Genomic DNA, 16,454 nt, shown 5'->3' with positions numbered 1-16,454 from the left:
GTCTTTTATTTGCACTGCAGGTGGAGTGAATGGGTATAAATATCCAGGAACAGGGCCCTGTCCTGGGCAGCATGTACACAGTATATACAGACACTATAGACACACACAGAGTTGTTCTGGGCCATGGCATAGTGCAGGTCAGCAGGGAGGACTCTTCACTGCCTGGCTGCTTTCCGACCTTGGCTACACCCCCTAATTCATCCTCGAGCCCCTCTTCTCAGGAGAGGACCCAACACTGCTGGGCCCTTCCCATGGGCACTGCCTCCACCAGCCACCAGCAAGACGTGAGCTCTAGCCACACAGCAAGAATCAGGGTCTTCCTCCATCTCCCCTCCAGTTCTGAACCCCTCACTCATAGGAGGGCAACCCCTCATTGCAGGAAACTACATGACAAATAGACATCATGCACTTGGGAACCACAATCAGCCATCACATACACCTCCTGCACAGCTGGCACAGGCACTGTGCCATAGGAAACACACACAGCCATTGCACACTTCCTTCACAGCCAGCACAGGCATTGTGCACACTCGAACCACACACAACCATCACACACCTCCTGCACAGCCGGCACAGGCACTGTGCCATGGGAAACACACACAGCCATTGCACACTTCCTTCACAGCCAGCACAGGCATTGTGCACACTCGAACCACACACAACCATCACACACCTCCTGCACAGCCGGCACAGGCACTGTGCCATGGGAAACACACACAGCCATTGCACACTTCCTTCACAGCCAGCACAGGCATTGTGCACACTCGAACCACACACAACCATCACACACCTCCTGCACAGCCAGCACAGGCATTGTGCACACTCGAACCACACACAACCATCACATACACCTCCCACACAGGCACTGAGACACAGGAACCACACACAGCCACCGCATACACCTCCCACACAGACGTCATGCACACTGCAGCCACCCAGATAGACACAGACACACACCTCCCACGCAGACACCCAGGCACAATGCACGTCTGCAAAAATTTGCCTCCTTCCTGTAATTTAGTTTCTGCTTTTCCCTTCTCAGTGACTTCCTTTTGCTTTGCAGAGCTGGGCTCAAGAACAATCTCCTCCTCCTGCCTCAGTTGCCCTGCCCATGACCCAGGGCAGGTTCCAGTCCCATGCCCTCCTGTGGAGCTTTCGGAGCTGGCATGTCCCCTTGCTGTGGGTGCAGTGCTCTAGGGGCAGACACTGCTCTGGCTCAATGCCTTAAGGGGCAGAGCCGACTTCTGCATCCCACTAACAAGCGCCTGGAGATGTCCCCCTTGCTGCCTTTAGCTGACACCCCCTGGCCTAGGCAGGAGAGCTGGAGGAACCCTGGGAGGGCAGGGCTGGAGGCTTGAATGCTGTGTCCTGTCCTGGGGTGGCTTGCTGGGCTCCTCTGGGTGGGGAGAGGTGGGGACATGGCAGCCAGCCCTGGCAATGCCAGATGAGGAGTGAGGCAGGAGTGTCCAGAGAGGGCTCAGGCATCACAGGATGTTACCTGCAGCTGGCCCTGCCATGCAAGGTCACGTGACCTGCTGCCCAGGCCCGTCCGCCTGGCACTCGTTCTTCTTGAGGATGATGCTGCTGAGCTCCTGTATGAGTTTCTCATTGATGGGCGAGGGCAGCTGAGCACTTCTCTTCCTGGTGCCATCCTGTGGGGGTTCGGAGCTGGGAGACAGCTCCAGAGGAAGGGGCAGCAGCGCAGCGCATGGGGGGTTCCGGGTCCAGTTCTGCTCCCTACCCAGGGCAGGCAGCACGCGGGGCAGATCCACGTTTCTCTCCAGTGAGGCTGTTTGAGTGGCTCTGAGCCCAGTGGACCTGTCCCACTCCGGGGTCTTTTCGGGCTCCAGGGTCAGGCCCCTTTCAAGGGAAAGAGACTTGGTGAAGTGGGCGCCAGACGCTCTCTGCTCTGAGATGATGGGCCCTGCAGAGTGAAATGCTGGAGGTGCAGGCTGCTCTGGGAACAGGGCCGGCTTCTTGGATCTGTCCACAGCAGGCACCTGAGACGGCTCAGCCAGGAGGCCTCCATCCAGCCCCAGTGGGGCCAGCACTGGGAAGTCACCCACCTCCTCGTAGACAGGCTCTGTGTCCACTGCCTCCTCCTGCTGCTCCTCTACTGAGTCCTGGTGCATCTTCATGGGCTGGGTGAGGGCCAAGGGGAGAGAGGTGAGGACTGGGCATCATGCCCTGTGCCTCCTGAGCGAGTCCCCTGCAGCAAGGGCCCAGATCCAGAGAACACTGTGCAGGACTGATCCCTCCCTACACAGGCTGGGGGGCAGAGAGAGAGAGCAGGTACCTATGGGCCCTTGCTGTGCACCAAGCACAGGAGCTACAGGAGCAGCAGGTGGCTGCCAGGGAGTGGTAGCAGGGCCTTTCTGGGATGTCTGCCAGTGATGAGTGTGTGTGCAAGCCCCAGGCTGCTGCCCCTGCTTCAGGGGGAGCTGCTGGGTCCAAGTGGCTCCTTTGCCTGACTCACCTCAGGGAGTCTAGCCTCCCCCAGGCCTGGGCTGGCCCTAGGCAGGAGACGCTTCTCCTGCCCCACTGCCACTCTGGGGTCTTCTCAGCCACCAGCTCTGCACCTGCCCCAGACAAGGCTGGGAGCAGCCATTAGCTAGGACAAAGGGTGTGTCCCCTGACCAGCTCCATCCCAGACAGCCTACCCTCTGCCCAGCCTCACACCACCCTCAGTGCCTACCAAGCCAGACTTTGCCTGGGTGAAAGGGGCTCATATCCGGGCACCCACAGCAGAGCTGAGGGAGTGATCAGCTGGATGGATAGATGCTGGTCTCTGGTCCAGATGCTGTTCAGCACCAATCGGAGCCATTCTGAGTGCCAGGCCCTGCCTCTCCCAGCCCAGCTTGGCCACGTTGCCTTCACCCCCTGGCTCCTTCCCTGCTTGTAGGAGACTCTGGCAGGGGATCCAGACAGAGCACAAAGCCATGCAGAACCAGCCCTCCCCCCAGCTCTAGCCACCTGGCATGCTCCTTTCACATGCGCTCAGACCCCCACAGGCAGCCCTGGGGTGGCATGATGGGGCCCGCTGGCTCCAAACACATGGAAGGAAAGGGGGATGAAAACAGTCCTTTCCTGCTGACACCCCAGAAGTGCCCTTAGGGCGATCTGACCTGAGGAGTGACATCGCAGCACAGAGCACCTGGGTGGCTCTTCGCAACAGCAGGGAGCGTTAGAACGATGCTAACGCATGCCTGGCGCTTGCTGGATGGGGCTGCATCACCCATCTCTGGGCTGGGATATGGCAGCTGTTGGACAGCACATGGTAACAGCCATTTGGGGCAGCAAAGAAAGGGGACTCCCATGCCCAACTGAAGGAGCAGGGGAATCTAGGGAGGCCAAGTGGATTGACCCAGATTCGAATTTGGCCAGGACACCAAAGCTTGAGAGAAGGGGCATGGGATCTCTAAGGAGGGCACGTGGCTAGGGTCTCCACTTTCAAGTCCATGCTCCTCAGAGCTAGGTTCCCAGCACCGCACGGGCCATGCCTGGTCGGCACTCCCAGGAAAACAGATTGCCTGCAGGGTGTGAGCGGAGGCCCTGGAGTGCAGTGGAAGTGCTGTGTCTGCAGCTAATCCAGAGCTCCCCAGGCTACCCTGTGCATGGCATGGCACAGCAAGGCACACAGCAAGGCACCCTGCGGAAACATGCAGCCCACATGCAGATACTTACAAAGAACATAGACAAAGTTCTTCGCGTGTGCAGGCGGCGCTAGAAACAGAGGGAGACAGGGAGAGTAAGCGACTGCCAGTGGAGAGGGGTCAGGTTGCAGGAAAGGGGAAAGCAAACCCCTCACGTGGGGCCAGGCAGGACACACTGCTACGCACGGGGAGCATGGCTCACTGCGCAGCAGGGCTGAGACCTCTGCACAGACGCAGCCCTGCCCACAGGCACAGCCCCTCACCCCGCCAAGACACAGCCCGGGGGAAATCCCCCCCTCAGACATGGCCCCGCAGGCAGCCCTCACCCACAGGGGTGGCCCCCACTCACTCCATCCTCCCGTCCCTCTGTCACTTGCTCTCCCCACCCTCACTCACTTGCTGATTTTCACTGGGCAGGCTAAGGGGGTTGAAATACGAGAGGCGATGAGGGCTCTGGCTGGGGATGCAGGCTCTAGGGTGGGGCCAGAAATGAGGAGCTCTGAGTGCAGGAGGGGACTCCGGGCTGGGGGTGGAGCCAAGGGGTTCAGAGTGTGGGAGGGGGCTCTGAGTGAGACAGGCGGTTGGGGTGTGGGAGGAGGTACAGGCTCTGGACTGGGGGTGTGGGTTCTGGGGTGGGGCCAGAAATGAGGGGTTCAGGGTGTGGGAGGAATCTCTTGGTTGGGGCAGAGGGTTGGCGTGTGGGGAGCGGGTGAGGGCTCCGTCTGGGCTCTGTGGGCTCTGAGCAGGGCTGGGGATGAGGGGCTTGGAGGGCGAGAGGGGGATCAGGGCTGGGGCAGGGGGTTGGGACACAAGGCGGGAAGTGAGCGCTCTGGCTGGCGGTGCAGATACTGGGGCAGGGCTGGAGATGAGGGGTTTGGAGGGCAGGAGTGGGATAACGGCTGGGTCAGGAGGTTGGGCCCTGGGAGGGGGTCAGGGCAGGCTCTGGGCAGCGCTTACCTCAAGCAGCTCCCAGAAGCAGCAGCATGTCCCTCCTCCTGTTTCTATGTGGAGGTGCGGCCAGGTGGCTCTACGCACTGCCCCGCCTGCAGGCACCATCCCTACAACTCCCATTGGCCACAGTTCCTAGTGAACGGGAGCTGAGGGGGCAGCGCTTGGGGTTGGGGCAGCGTGCAGAGCCTCATGGCTGCCCCTATGCACAGTAGCCAGAGCGGGGATATGCCAGCTACTTCCCGGGAGCTGTGTGGCATGGAGGCTAGCAGGGAGCCTGCCAGCCCTGCTGTGCGGCGCCACCAACTGGACAGTCACTGGGATCCCTTTTCAACTGGGCGTTCTGGTTGAAAGCCAGACACCTGATCACCATAGCTGCTCTCCCCAGAGAGACACAGCCCCACCCGCCAACACAGCCCCACAGGCAGCCCCCTCCCAGAGACACAGTGCCACAGGTAGGCTCCCGCAGATGCAATCCTGCCCACAAACATGGCCCCACCCACACCGTGCCCAGCCCCACCCTCACTCACACTCAGAACACCCCCTGCCTAGCCTGGCCCAGCTCTCACACCCACGGCACAGAGAGGCAGCCCTGCACAACGAACACAGCCTGCAGCACCCCTGCATGGTTCACTGGTTCTCCTGACTCTGTCTGGAGCTGGGTGGGGGTGTTTGGAGGTGGCGCAGTGGGCTGGCAGCCTGTTGCTGCAAGACTCTGGGGGTGCTGGCACTGCCTTACCAGTGTCTGGTTGGCAGAGAGCATGGTGGCATCTGTATTGTCTCCCCGCAGAGGGATCAGGGGCATGGTGCCAAACTTCTGCTTGGTGAGGTCGGAGGAGGAGCGCCGTCTCATGATCACTGGGCGCAGGTCGTCATGCTGCATGAGAGTGCCAACATGTTACTGCTTGGCGTTCCCAGCCCCCACCCTGCTCCAGGCCCGCAGCATGCCTGGCACACTGACTCTCACCCACCTGAGCCTTCAGAATGCTGGTGGTCCAGTCCCACAGCTCGGCCTGCCCTGTACACGCCAGGTACCTGCAGAGCCAGAGGAGACACTGGCTGGATATTGGCGACCTGGCACCTGCTGCTACCCACAGCAGCCTGGCTCTCAGCTTCCCCAGGGGCTGGCTGAAGATGGGAAGTTCCCCAAACAGGGGCCAGGGGGCTGGGAGCCCAGCAGGGATCAGCTCACCCACAGCCCGGGGAGCTCACTCTAACTAGCGCCAATGCCAGCAGTGCCTCCGTGCAGTACTGAGAGCTTTGCGCAGTCACAATCCACCAATGTTCTGGCTCCCCCAGCTACACGGCATGGGCATGTGAGGGGAGAAAGCCAGCAGCCCAGCCCTGCTCCCCAGACTCCCTGGCTGTGGGGCAGTTACCATTCTCAGCCTTCATGCTGTACAACCACAGGGGTCACATGCCAGGCCAGAGGGACTGAAGGGGAAAGAAAAGGGAAGGGGCTTGGCTGGTGTCATGCAGCTGGCTTGTATCCTTAGCAGTCCTGCCAGCTACCAGCCCTGAGCTGGGCCTGGCCGCTGGGGCTGCTGGCTACTCAGCACTACTCCAGCAGAGCACAGGGGCAGCGACAGTGCTCTGGGGGCTGGCAGTGGTGGCGGGGGGTGCACAGCTGACCCAGGGATACTGTGTAGAGCAGTGTGAGATGCAATGAGCTCATGGGGGCAGTGGGAACCTGCCATCAGGACCACACACTGTCAGGCTCACTGGATGGGGAGTCAGACCATGAGGAAGGACATGGGGGTGTACAAGCATCTGGCTCATCACAGGGGATGGGCTGGGGCCAGCAGACTCTCTACTGGAACCGGGGGTGCAGGAGGCCACGTGCTAGGTGCTCTTAAAGGTGCTGCTCATGGTGGGTCCTGGAGCCCCAGAGCAAGTCTGGAAAGGTCATGTGGGGAGCAGTGAATTCAGGGGCAAAGGTGTGTGTATGCAACACGGGGAGCAGGGGCCAGTGGGGGAGAGTGGGGGAGGGGGTGATAGGGAACAGGCAGTGTCCATGCTGCTGATGCTCTGCAGTCTGTGCCACCAGGATGGGCAGCTGGTGGCTCTGGCAGAACCTGTCTGCTCTCAGGTTCCAATTCCTTGCAACAGGGTCCTGACCCCCTAGTTAGTGGGGCAGGGGGAAGGGGAATCCCAATGGCCTGACTGGAACTGGGGATCCTGAGCAGCAGGCCATGGCTATAGGGACCCCAGGATCATGCATCCTGGGGCAAGGGGACCCCACAAGGTACTCACAGCTGCTGCTTGTCCAGGATCAGAGTGAATCCCCACCTAGAGCAGAGGGACACAAGGCACAGTCAGTTCAGGGCAGGTGCTAGAGCCAGAGCTCTGGGTGCGGGGGGGTTGAACTGAGGGGTTGCAGTGTCAGAGCTGGGGCAGACTGGCAGGTCCCTATCAGGCTGGTTCTGGAGCTGGGGCATGAGTGACATGATTAGAGCTCACCTGGCACAAGGGGGGTCGAATCAGGGCTCCACCTGGCGAAGGTCACACCCGAGGCTGTAGGACAAGTCTGGGGTAGGGTTAGGGGTAGTGCCAGGCGAACGGGGCCAGGAAGTGAGGGTGCTGACAGATGCCAGGTATAGTGCTAGGGCCGGCTCTGGGCAGAGGGTGTGGGGAGGTTACCAACAGGGCAGGTGTTACCGCTTGGAAGAGTCCTGCACCCCAAGCCTGACTCTTACTGGGACGGCGGCTTCAGCTTCTTCCGAATCCCCATGTAAACCTTGGCCATGTTGAGGGGCCACTCCCGCTCCAGCCGGGCACTCTGGGAAGAGAGAGCAAGACACTCAGCCCTGCCCATGGATATTCCCCATTCCCTCAGCGCTGCCCTGTCCTCCCTGTCTGCACACCTCCCCTTCACTGGCCCTGGCCTGCTCTTCCCTTTCTGCCAGCTCCCTTCCCCTCCCCCAGCCCTGCACTCCGCTCTGCTCTCTGCCACATTAGCCCAGCCCTTCCAGCCTCACTGGCACCCTTCCTTCCTCTCCCTGAGGCCTCCTATCCCCACCTGCACCCCTCTCAACCAGCCTCAGGGATGGGACAGGGCCTCCCACTCTGCACAGGGGGAAAGGGTCCCAAGACTCGGGTGTGTGAGGGGCAGAGAGAGAATCCAGAACCTTCCCCTGGCACAAGCTGGCCGAACGGCCGCCCCTCAGAGCCAGCTCTGGCAGCTCCTCCCCCAGACCGCACTCCCCATTCCCACGGCTGGAGGCAGGGCAGGGTGTTGGCCTGGCTGCCCAATCTCTGGGAGAGCTTTCCTGATCCCAGGGCTGTGGCAGGCACGGGGAGGGCAGGGTGTTGGCCTGGCTGCCCAATCTCTGGGAGAGCTTTCCTGATCCCAGGGGCTGTGGCAGGCCCCCTCCTAGCCCAGTGCTGCCCATGTGTCTGGGCTGTCCTGGAGTGCCAGGTCTGGGTCCTGCTTTACCCTTTTGTCCTTCAGCAGCAGCAGCTTGTGATCCTGGATGACGAAGTATCGCTCCTGAAACTTGCAGCCCAGGAGTTTGGGGGGCTCCTCCCGACACTTCAGCACCCCACACTTAGGGCTGTCGCGCTTGGCACCTGCACGACAGAGGAGAACAAGGGGGTGAGGAATGTCCTGGGCACCCAGAGAGAGGGCCCGGGCAGGTCAGGAGCAGGCTGGGGATGGGGATTAGGAGCGGAAGGGGTCAGGGTGTGTCTGTCCGACAATGGTGAGGGGCAAATGGTAGGAGCAGGGGGAGTGTCAGACAATAGGAGCAGAGGAGGGATCAAGGTCCCCCTCGCCCTGGCTTTGTCCCCCTGGTTTTCCTGAGGGAGTCGCTGGTTCACAGCCCTGGCTGGCTCCGACCATCACTAACAGGACAAGTCTCTTTTCACCTCCAGGGTGTGAGGATTGGCCCAGCCTGGGGTTGTGGCATCACAGCTCACTCAGTGGCCTGTGCACTCCCAGCCTGCAGCCTGTGGCACACAACAGGCACTGACTACCTCTCTCCCCCCCCCCCCCCCCCGGCAGGCAAGGCGCCCAGGCACGGCACAGCCTGGGTGGGTCATGGGACCAGCCAGTGCTGCTGCTCTGGGTCCATGGCGGCTGGGCGAGCCAGGGCAAGGCAGGGCCTGACAGAGGCCATGGCAGGGGATCATTGCTGAGCTGGGCTGAGGCCATGGGCAGGGGGAGCTGGGGCGGGGCCAGACTGGGCCATGGTCAGGGGAAGCTGAGGCGGGGCTGGACGGAGCCATGGTAAGGGAGCTGGGTCTGGGACCATGGCAAGGGACTGGGGCCAGGCTGGGGCTGGATGAGGGGGGAGCTGGAGCCAGGGCTAGAGCAGCAGGACTGGCCTTGATGTGCTGCACCTTGCTCCTCAGGAAGGCCCTGGGCTCAAGCAGTCAAGGCGGGTGGTGCTTACCTGGAAGAGACAGCTGCCTCTCCAAGGGAACCTTCCTCACTAGCAAGTAGGCGGTACTGGGTTCGAGGTAGTTGCACCACTGCAGAGCCTGCTCCAGGACCTCTCCTTGGGGTGGGGCGCGGAGGAAGGAAGTCATTGCACCCTGGGCAGCAGAGGAACTGCCGTGGCCTGAGGCCAAGGAGGGTCCAGCTCCTCAGCAGGGCCAGATCTGCCACAGCCCAGACAGAGCCAGTGCATGCCAGGTCGGTGCTGTCGGAAGGCATGGCACTCACTCCCTCTGCCAGCATCTGGAGAGGGATCCAAGGTGGAACGTTGCATGGACGAAAGGTCCAACCTTCGTCCCCACGACAGCCTATGGGCCCGTCCCAGACCAACCCCCAACCAATGGTGAGCGCCGCTCCCAGGAGGAAGTGCTGCCCCTATTCACCCCGACTCCAACAAGTCACTCCCATCCCTCCCCCTGTTCTCCACTGCCATCACCCAGCACCCAGGGGTAGGTGCCCCCCCCCACTACTCCCTTGCCCCCCACCCAATAGAGACAACATCCCGTCACCCAACCAGCACCCCCCAATGGAGAAGCAACCCTGTACTCAATCAGCCCACCTCCAATGGAGAAGCACCCCTGTCGCAGCCCTGCCGCCCCCAGTGGAGAAACGCCCCCATCACTCACCCAGCTCCCATTCTCCAGCTCGAAGTCAGCCAGATCTCAGGCTCGCTGGCATGTTGCGCATTCTCCAGTACCTGAATGGTCACTCCTCCGCAGTCATGGTAGCGACACCTGGAAGTGGCAGAGATCATCATCCCCAATCCCACCCGGCTAAGGCTGAGCCCTCCCTGTGTGCCACTAGTCTGCTGGCGCAGGATGGGAATTAGCCAAGATGCTCACCCACCAGGTGTGGGAGTCTCCCCACCTGCAGGGCAGCTCCGACCCTGGAGCTCTGCCCAGCTGACAGCAAGGCTGGATACAGAGGGGGCCATGCACTGCTCTGGCCGAGCCATGGCTGCAGCTAAGACAGCTCACTCACCTAAGGTGGACACAGCAGTCTGGCAGCGTCTGCGCCCGGTACACCTCAATGATGAGATCTCCAGCCTTGAGAGCTGTGGGAAAGAGGGCAGAGGGGGCAAAGCCTGGGCGATGCTGGACTGGGAGACTGGCATGGGGGGGCTGAGCCAGCAGCTCTCAGTGTCTGCTGCAGGGAGCTGGGAAGGGATGCTTCCATCCAAGAGTGACCTGCAGCTGTGACCCGTGCCGGGGTGAGAAGGGGGGGGGGTTAGAGCAGGTTGGGGGCCCCCCACCAGGGAGAGGGGCCAGGAGCAAGGCCTGGGCAGGGTGAGGCGGGAGGCAGGCCTCTCCGTTCCTGGGAGGCCTTGTAAGAGAGTGCCTCATTGCGAGCAACACCCATCTGTGGCTAGGGAGCCCGTGCTGGAATGGGATCTAGGCAGGGACCAAAGGACTTTCAGCCATAGCTCTGTCTGGGTTAATCATTTTTGTTGTTCTTTTCTGGACTTTCTGCAATTTGTCCATATCTTTCCTGAAATGTGGCATCCAGAACTGAACACAATGCTCCAGCTGAGGCCTAATCAGCATGAAGTAGAGCAGAAGAATTGCTTCTCATGTCTTGCTTACAACATTCCTGCTGATACATCCCAGAGTGATATTCGTTTTTTGTGCAATAGTGGTAGACTGGTGACTCATATTTAGCTTGTGATCCACTATGACCCCCAGATCTCTTTCTTGTCCAGTCCCCTGTGCTCATGGCAGGACTAAGTAGTATCTAGACCACCCCTGACAGGCATTTGTCTACCTGCTCTTAAGATTCTCCAATGATGGAGAGCCCACAAATTTCCTAGGCAATTTATTCCAGTGCTTAACTACCCTGACAGGATTTTTTTTCCTAATATCCAACCTGAACTGCTCTTGCTGCAACTTAAGCCTATTGCTACTTGTCCGATCATTAGAGGTTAAGGAGAACAATTTAGCTCCCTCCTCCTTGTAACAACCTTTCATGTACTTTAGAACTGTTATGTCTCCAACCCCCCACTACTCCCCTTGCCCCCCATCCCAATATAGAGACAACACTCCCGTCACCCAACCAGCACCCCCCAATGGAGAAGCACCCTGTCACTCAATCAGCCCCACCTCCAATGGAGAAGCACCCCTGTCACTCAGCCAGCCCCTGCCCGCCCCCCAGTGGAGAAACGCCCCCATCACTCACCCAGCTCCCCATTCTCCAGGGCCTCGAAGGTCAGCCAGATGTCCAGGCTCGCTGGCATGTTGCGCATCTCCAGTACCTGATTGGTCAACTCCTCCGCAGTCATGGTAGGCGACACCTGTGGGAAGTGCAGAGATCAGCTCATCCCCAATCCCCACCCCGGCTAAGGCTTGAGCCCTCCCTGTGTGCCACTGAGTCTGCTGGCAGCAGGATGGGAATTAGCCAGAGAGTGGTGCCCTCACCCACCAGGTGCTGGGAGATCTCCCCACCCTGCAGGGCAGCTCCGGACCCCTGGAGACTCCTGCCCAGCTGACAGCAAGGCTGGAATACAGAGGGTGGGCCATGCAGCTGCTCTGGCCGAGCCATGGCTGCAGCTAAGACATGCTCACTCACCTTCAGGGTGACACAGCAGTCTGGCAGCTTCTGCTCCAGGTACACCTCAATGATGAGATCTCCAGCCTGTGAGAGCTGTGGGGAGAGAGGGCAGAGGGTGGGCAAAGCCTGGGCGAAGTGCTGGACTGGGAGACTGGCATGGGTGGGGCTGAGCCAGCAGCTCTCAGTGTCTGCCTGCAGGGAGCTGGGGAAGGGGATGCTTCCATCCAGAGTGACTGCATGCTGTGACCCGTGCCGGGGGTGAGAAGGGTGGGGGTTACAGAGCAGGTTGGGGGCCCCACCCACCAGGGAGAGGGGCCAGGAGGACAAAGGCCTGGGGCAGGGTGAGGCGGGGAGGCAGGGCCCTCTCCTGTTCCTGGGGAGGCCTTGTAAGAGATGGTCTCATTGCAGAGCAAACACAGGGCCCATTCTGTGGCTAGGGTAGCCCGTGCTGGAAGTGGGATCTATGCAGGGACAAAGGACTTTCAGCCATAGGCCTGTGCTGGGCTGCTCTCTAGCCATCTGCCTCCACCATGGAAGCTCACCCACGTCCATGGGCCCAAGCAGAGGCCAATGGACAAATCAGCAGGAGGATCCAAGACATGGGAGTGCATGGCGCCAGTACCTGCACATCCCTCCAGGTGGTGATGAGGCTGTTCTCTAGATCCATCTGTGACACTTGGTCCTCGTCAATCTAGTGGGCAAGAGAAGGGACGTGAGGTGTAGGAGGGAGAGGAGACAGTGCTGGGGGAGGTGGGGCAAGTGGAGGGCTTACGTTGAAAATGCGGACGTAGTTATCAATCAGGTCCTCCATCACCTTGACTTCATGCTCCCCTTTGCCATCTGTCTGGAAAAGGCTGGGAGCAAAGAGCAGTGACAGGTTCTTGGTGCTCATCTGATTGAAGTCAGCACATTTCTGCACGCTGCAAGTCGGGGCAGAGAGACAGAGAGAGTTCTCAGCATGTGCACAGCAGCCCTAGCATGGGACGAGGCTGGGCTGTTCAGAACCACTAAACTAGCTGCTGGAGTCAGGCAGAACTTCTTGTTCTAAACCTTTATCTACTTCCATGGGGAAAAAACAGTCACAAGGTTATGAAATTTTCCACTTTTTTCATCAAAATGTAAAATTAAAAACTTTAATTTCAACATTTTGAATGTTAAGTTTTTGGCCTTTTGTTCTTCCCCCTTTTGGCCACTGAATGCACTTGAACGTGCGATGGCCTCGGAGCGGGTTTCCCCCACTTCCTCCAATTTCCCTCTGTGTTCTTTGTAACATTTCCACCTTTAGAAAAGTCACATAGCAGCAAAGGGCAGAACTGACTGGCATCTGGCTGCTCCGTGACTCTTCCGGTGTCAGGAAAGTTCTGAAAAGTTACAAATAAAAGGAAGATGGAAAGAAGATGAAAGTGTGAAGCCCCAACTATGGGACATTTTCTGGCAAAATGGAACCAGAAGATAACAACTGAGGAGAAAGAGGAAAAAAAACTCATGAAGATTACAGAATGCTAACCCTGCAAGCTGGTCTGTGCCAACCTCTGAGAAATGCAGACAAGCCACCTTTGGTTGCATGATTGCTTGCCATTTTTTGCTGCCAGAGGGAAGGCCCAGCCCCAGACTAACTGCATGGTCCTCCCAGCCTGTCTGCACAGCTCAGAGACAGGGACATGTCCCAGGGCCATTTGTCAAACTCTATTCCTGGATCACCCACCACTGGCACTGGCCACTCCATATCCCCGGGGGACCCAGAGACCCTGAAGCTAGGTAGGAAGTGAAGGGGGCAGACAGTGGACACAGCATGTCAGCCGGTGACGCTCCCCCGATTTCCTAGACCATGCTGTTCCCTGAGGAAGGGACATAAGCACACTGCTCAAGGAGGGACATACTGACCGGTAGAGGTGACCAATCAGAGCAGCCAGTGTTCTGCGGTTGAGGCGGGGCAGGCGGTTGATCAGCTCCTTGTAGCGCTCCAGCCGCTGGGGCTTCAGGGCTATTGCTGGAGGAAGCAGATGGTCACAAACACAACACTGTGCAAAGGCACAACTAGCATCACCAGGTATGAGCTGCTGGCCCCAGACCATGCACGGACTGGCAGGGAGCTGTGCTCCAACTTACCCATACTCACACCAATCACCCAGCCCCTCATGGGGCCAGTGCTTCAGGTCAGACTGGGATGATTCCCACCCTCTGTGCATTGGTGCAAATGATGGAGCCAGGGGCAGGGGGAGAATGGGGCCCAGAGCACCCCCCAACAGCGGAGCTCAGCACTGGGCTGGCCTAGGTCTGTCCTTGCCACGCGGCCCTTGGTGGCAGGAGAATGATCGCCAGGGTGAGAGGGAGCCCAAGGCAGAGAACAGCTGCCGTGGCGAGGCTGGGGTGGAAAGAGTGTCAGGGAGATGGGTACCCGCAGCCTCCTTCCACTGGGGGTGTAGCTCTGAGGTGAAGATGGGGTCCTCAAGCTCTCGAAAGAATCTCTTCAGCACGTCAGTCACATCCTCAATGAAGTTGTCGCTGATGCGCAGTTTGACATTGCGGGCATCCCTGCGGAACTGCTCCATCAGCACCTTGATCCGGGATTTGGCCCCGTTCTTTCGGTAAATGCCTTCATGTCGCAGTCCTGTGGGAACAGCGCGCGAGAGACCATCTCGTGGGACTGTGTGCTAAAGGGGGAGCCCAGATCAGCGCCGCCAATGCAAGGGTGGGACAGGTAGTGCACTAATGAGGAGTGTGCCCTCCCAGCTCTAGATCCCTGTGCGTGTGCGCACGCGCGAGAGTTGGTGGTGGCATAAGCAGGTAGATCACAGTGCGCCCTCTGAGGCTCAGATTGGTGTGTCTCGGGGGGGGGGGGGGGGGATTAGCTCGGATCATGCCCTCCGAGGCCCAGGTTAGTGTGTGTGTGGGGGGAAGTAGCTCAGATCATGCCCTCTGAGGCCCAGATCAATGTGTGTCAGGGGGGCGGCAGTAGCTGGAGCATGCCCTTGCAGCCTGCTCCCAGTGGCTGCCCCATGCCATCTCAGGAGATGCCTGACGGACAAGTAGGCAGCTCTGCACTCCCCCTGAGACAGTGCCACCTGCCGCAGAGGAAAACGTGGCACAGAGTGTGATGTTGTTGACATAGTCTGTTACCATATAGATCACTGTTGCAACCACTGTTATATATTTGCAGCAAATATCGTACTAAGGTTGTCGTGTGAGGTGTCTATGTGAAGGTTATGATTTGCTGGTTATGACTTTGCTACATGTGTATCATTTCTGTTGTTGGAGTTATGAATATTGTCTCTACACTGTCTGTATTTCAAACTTATGCTGTGCTTCTGGATGACACCCCCACCATAAGCTGGTGTCAGCTTTGCCTAGCCTGCTTGATGGCCCATTAAGGACCATCAGCTACGCAACTGACCCATTGAGAGAATGCAGATACACCTTTCAGAATAGCAGCCTCATTAGTCTGTATCAGCAAAAAAAACAGGCGTACTTCTGGCACCTTAGAGACTAACAAATCTGTGACTCAGCAAGGTATGCAGAGACATGCCTATTGACAGAACTCGAAGGTTTTTTTCTTGTCATGTGCCTAAATGCTTGTCTTTGGAAAAAGGAAAGAAAGGCCACATGACAAGAGACTATAAAAGGCTGCTGCAGCTCCTCCATCTTGTCTTCAGTCCTGCTTCAGACCTCTGGAGGAACTTTGCTGCAAACTGAAGCTCTGAACAAAGGACTGAATGACCCACCCCAGCTGTGGATGTACTCCAGAGACTTGATTTGAGCCTGCAGTTTATTCCATCATTGTTGCAAGTCTGAACCAGAACTTTGCCATTACTGTATGGAATTGATTTCATTTAATTAATTCTAGCTCTCATCTATATGTTTTTCTTTTTATGAATAAACCTTTAGATTTTAGATTCTAAAGGATTGGCAACAGCGTGATTTGTGGGTAAGATCTGATTTGTATACATCCTCGTCGACGTGACGATCCCATTCGAGAACAGGACCCCAGCGTTCCGCGAAGCCCGAGCCCGTAAACTCGAAAATATGCCCCCTTGACTGACACCTTGCGGGCAAAGGGCTACGAGGTTTACACCGACGCCCTGAACGTTGTGGGCCAGCGCCTGGACCCCTGTAACGAACGTTGTACTTAGTGGCCTGTGGGTCGGCCGTCCACTAATCCACGCCTCATGAGACGTTATGCGTCTCGGACACTATCGCGGGTTCAGGGACCCACTAACAACCGAAACCAACCAAAATCACACAGGCCACCGCCAGTACTAGGTGAGCCGATGTGGCTCCACGCACCCAACGGGGGGGGAAAAACCCTTACAACCCTCCTACTAACTACATCCCCTGAGTCCTGAACACACCGATCGGATTCCACCTCGTGAGGGTCACCCTTCCCCATTACCGCCTGTTTGCTCTAATCATGACTTGTGTAACCCATTAGATGAGCGAAATGTACCTCACTGCTCCCTACTATACTTGACCCACCACCGACACCCCCGCAGGGACATGAGCGCTGTATTACTATAGTAGGCTAACCCCATAACCAAATACCAGCGTCCCCCCATACTCTGTATGTTGCCCCCGATGACTAATGACTGACATGCCAAACTCTGTGTATCATCCTTATTTAAATATTCTCTAATAAACATATTGACTTGGGTCTCGAGCTTGATCCTTTGGGATTGAGAGAACTTTTTTTTCTTTTACTGGGGTGTTGGTTTTCATAACCATTTGTCCCTATAACAAGTGGCACTGGTGGTGATACTGGGAAACTGGAGTGTCTAAGGGAATTGCTTGTGTGACTTGTGGTTAGGCACTGGGGTAAAACCAAAGTCCTCTCTGTCTGGCTGGTTTGGTTGCCTTAGAGGTGGAAAAACACCAGC

General features: G+C 58.2%; 1 protein-coding gene across 1 annotated transcript in view; it reads right to left on the bottom strand.

Moving 5' to 3' along the window:
* The window catches only part of ARAP3 (ArfGAP with RhoGAP domain, ankyrin repeat and PH domain 3), a 59,301-nt gene continuing 42,847 nt past the window's right edge, over positions 1-16,454 (bottom strand). The window contains exons 21-36 of the mRNA XM_075068304.1: positions 13,982-14,194; positions 13,468-13,573; positions 12,356-12,503; positions 12,206-12,274; positions 11,602-11,676; positions 11,212-11,326; positions 10,021-10,093; positions 9,737-9,773; positions 8,996-9,137; positions 8,038-8,171; positions 7,298-7,380; positions 6,855-6,890; positions 5,573-5,636; positions 5,341-5,478; positions 3,685-3,723; positions 1-2,141 (exon numbers count right to left, since the gene is read on the bottom strand). Of these exons, the coding sequence (XP_074924405.1) occupies positions 1,524-2,141; positions 3,685-3,723; positions 5,341-5,478; positions 5,573-5,636; positions 6,855-6,890; positions 7,298-7,380; positions 8,038-8,171; positions 8,996-9,137; positions 9,737-9,773; positions 10,021-10,093; positions 11,212-11,326; positions 11,602-11,676; positions 12,206-12,274; positions 12,356-12,503; positions 13,468-13,573; positions 13,982-14,194 (2,090 nt within the window). The 3' untranslated portion in view covers positions 1-1,523. The remainder of the gene's footprint in view (positions 2,142-3,684; positions 3,724-5,340; positions 5,479-5,572; positions 5,637-6,854; positions 6,891-7,297; positions 7,381-8,037; positions 8,172-8,995; positions 9,138-9,736; positions 9,774-10,020; positions 10,094-11,211; positions 11,327-11,601; positions 11,677-12,205; positions 12,275-12,355; positions 12,504-13,467; positions 13,574-13,981; positions 14,195-16,454) is intronic.

Source organism: Chelonoidis abingdonii, chromosome 7 (assembly GCF_003597395.2).
Source record: "Chelonoidis abingdonii isolate Lonesome George chromosome 7, CheloAbing_2.0, whole genome shotgun sequence".
Taxonomy (NCBI): domain Eukaryota; kingdom Metazoa; phylum Chordata; order Testudines; family Testudinidae; genus Chelonoidis; species Chelonoidis abingdonii.
Note: the sequence above shows the minus strand (reverse complement) of the source record. Positions and strands in the feature narration are given on the sequence as shown.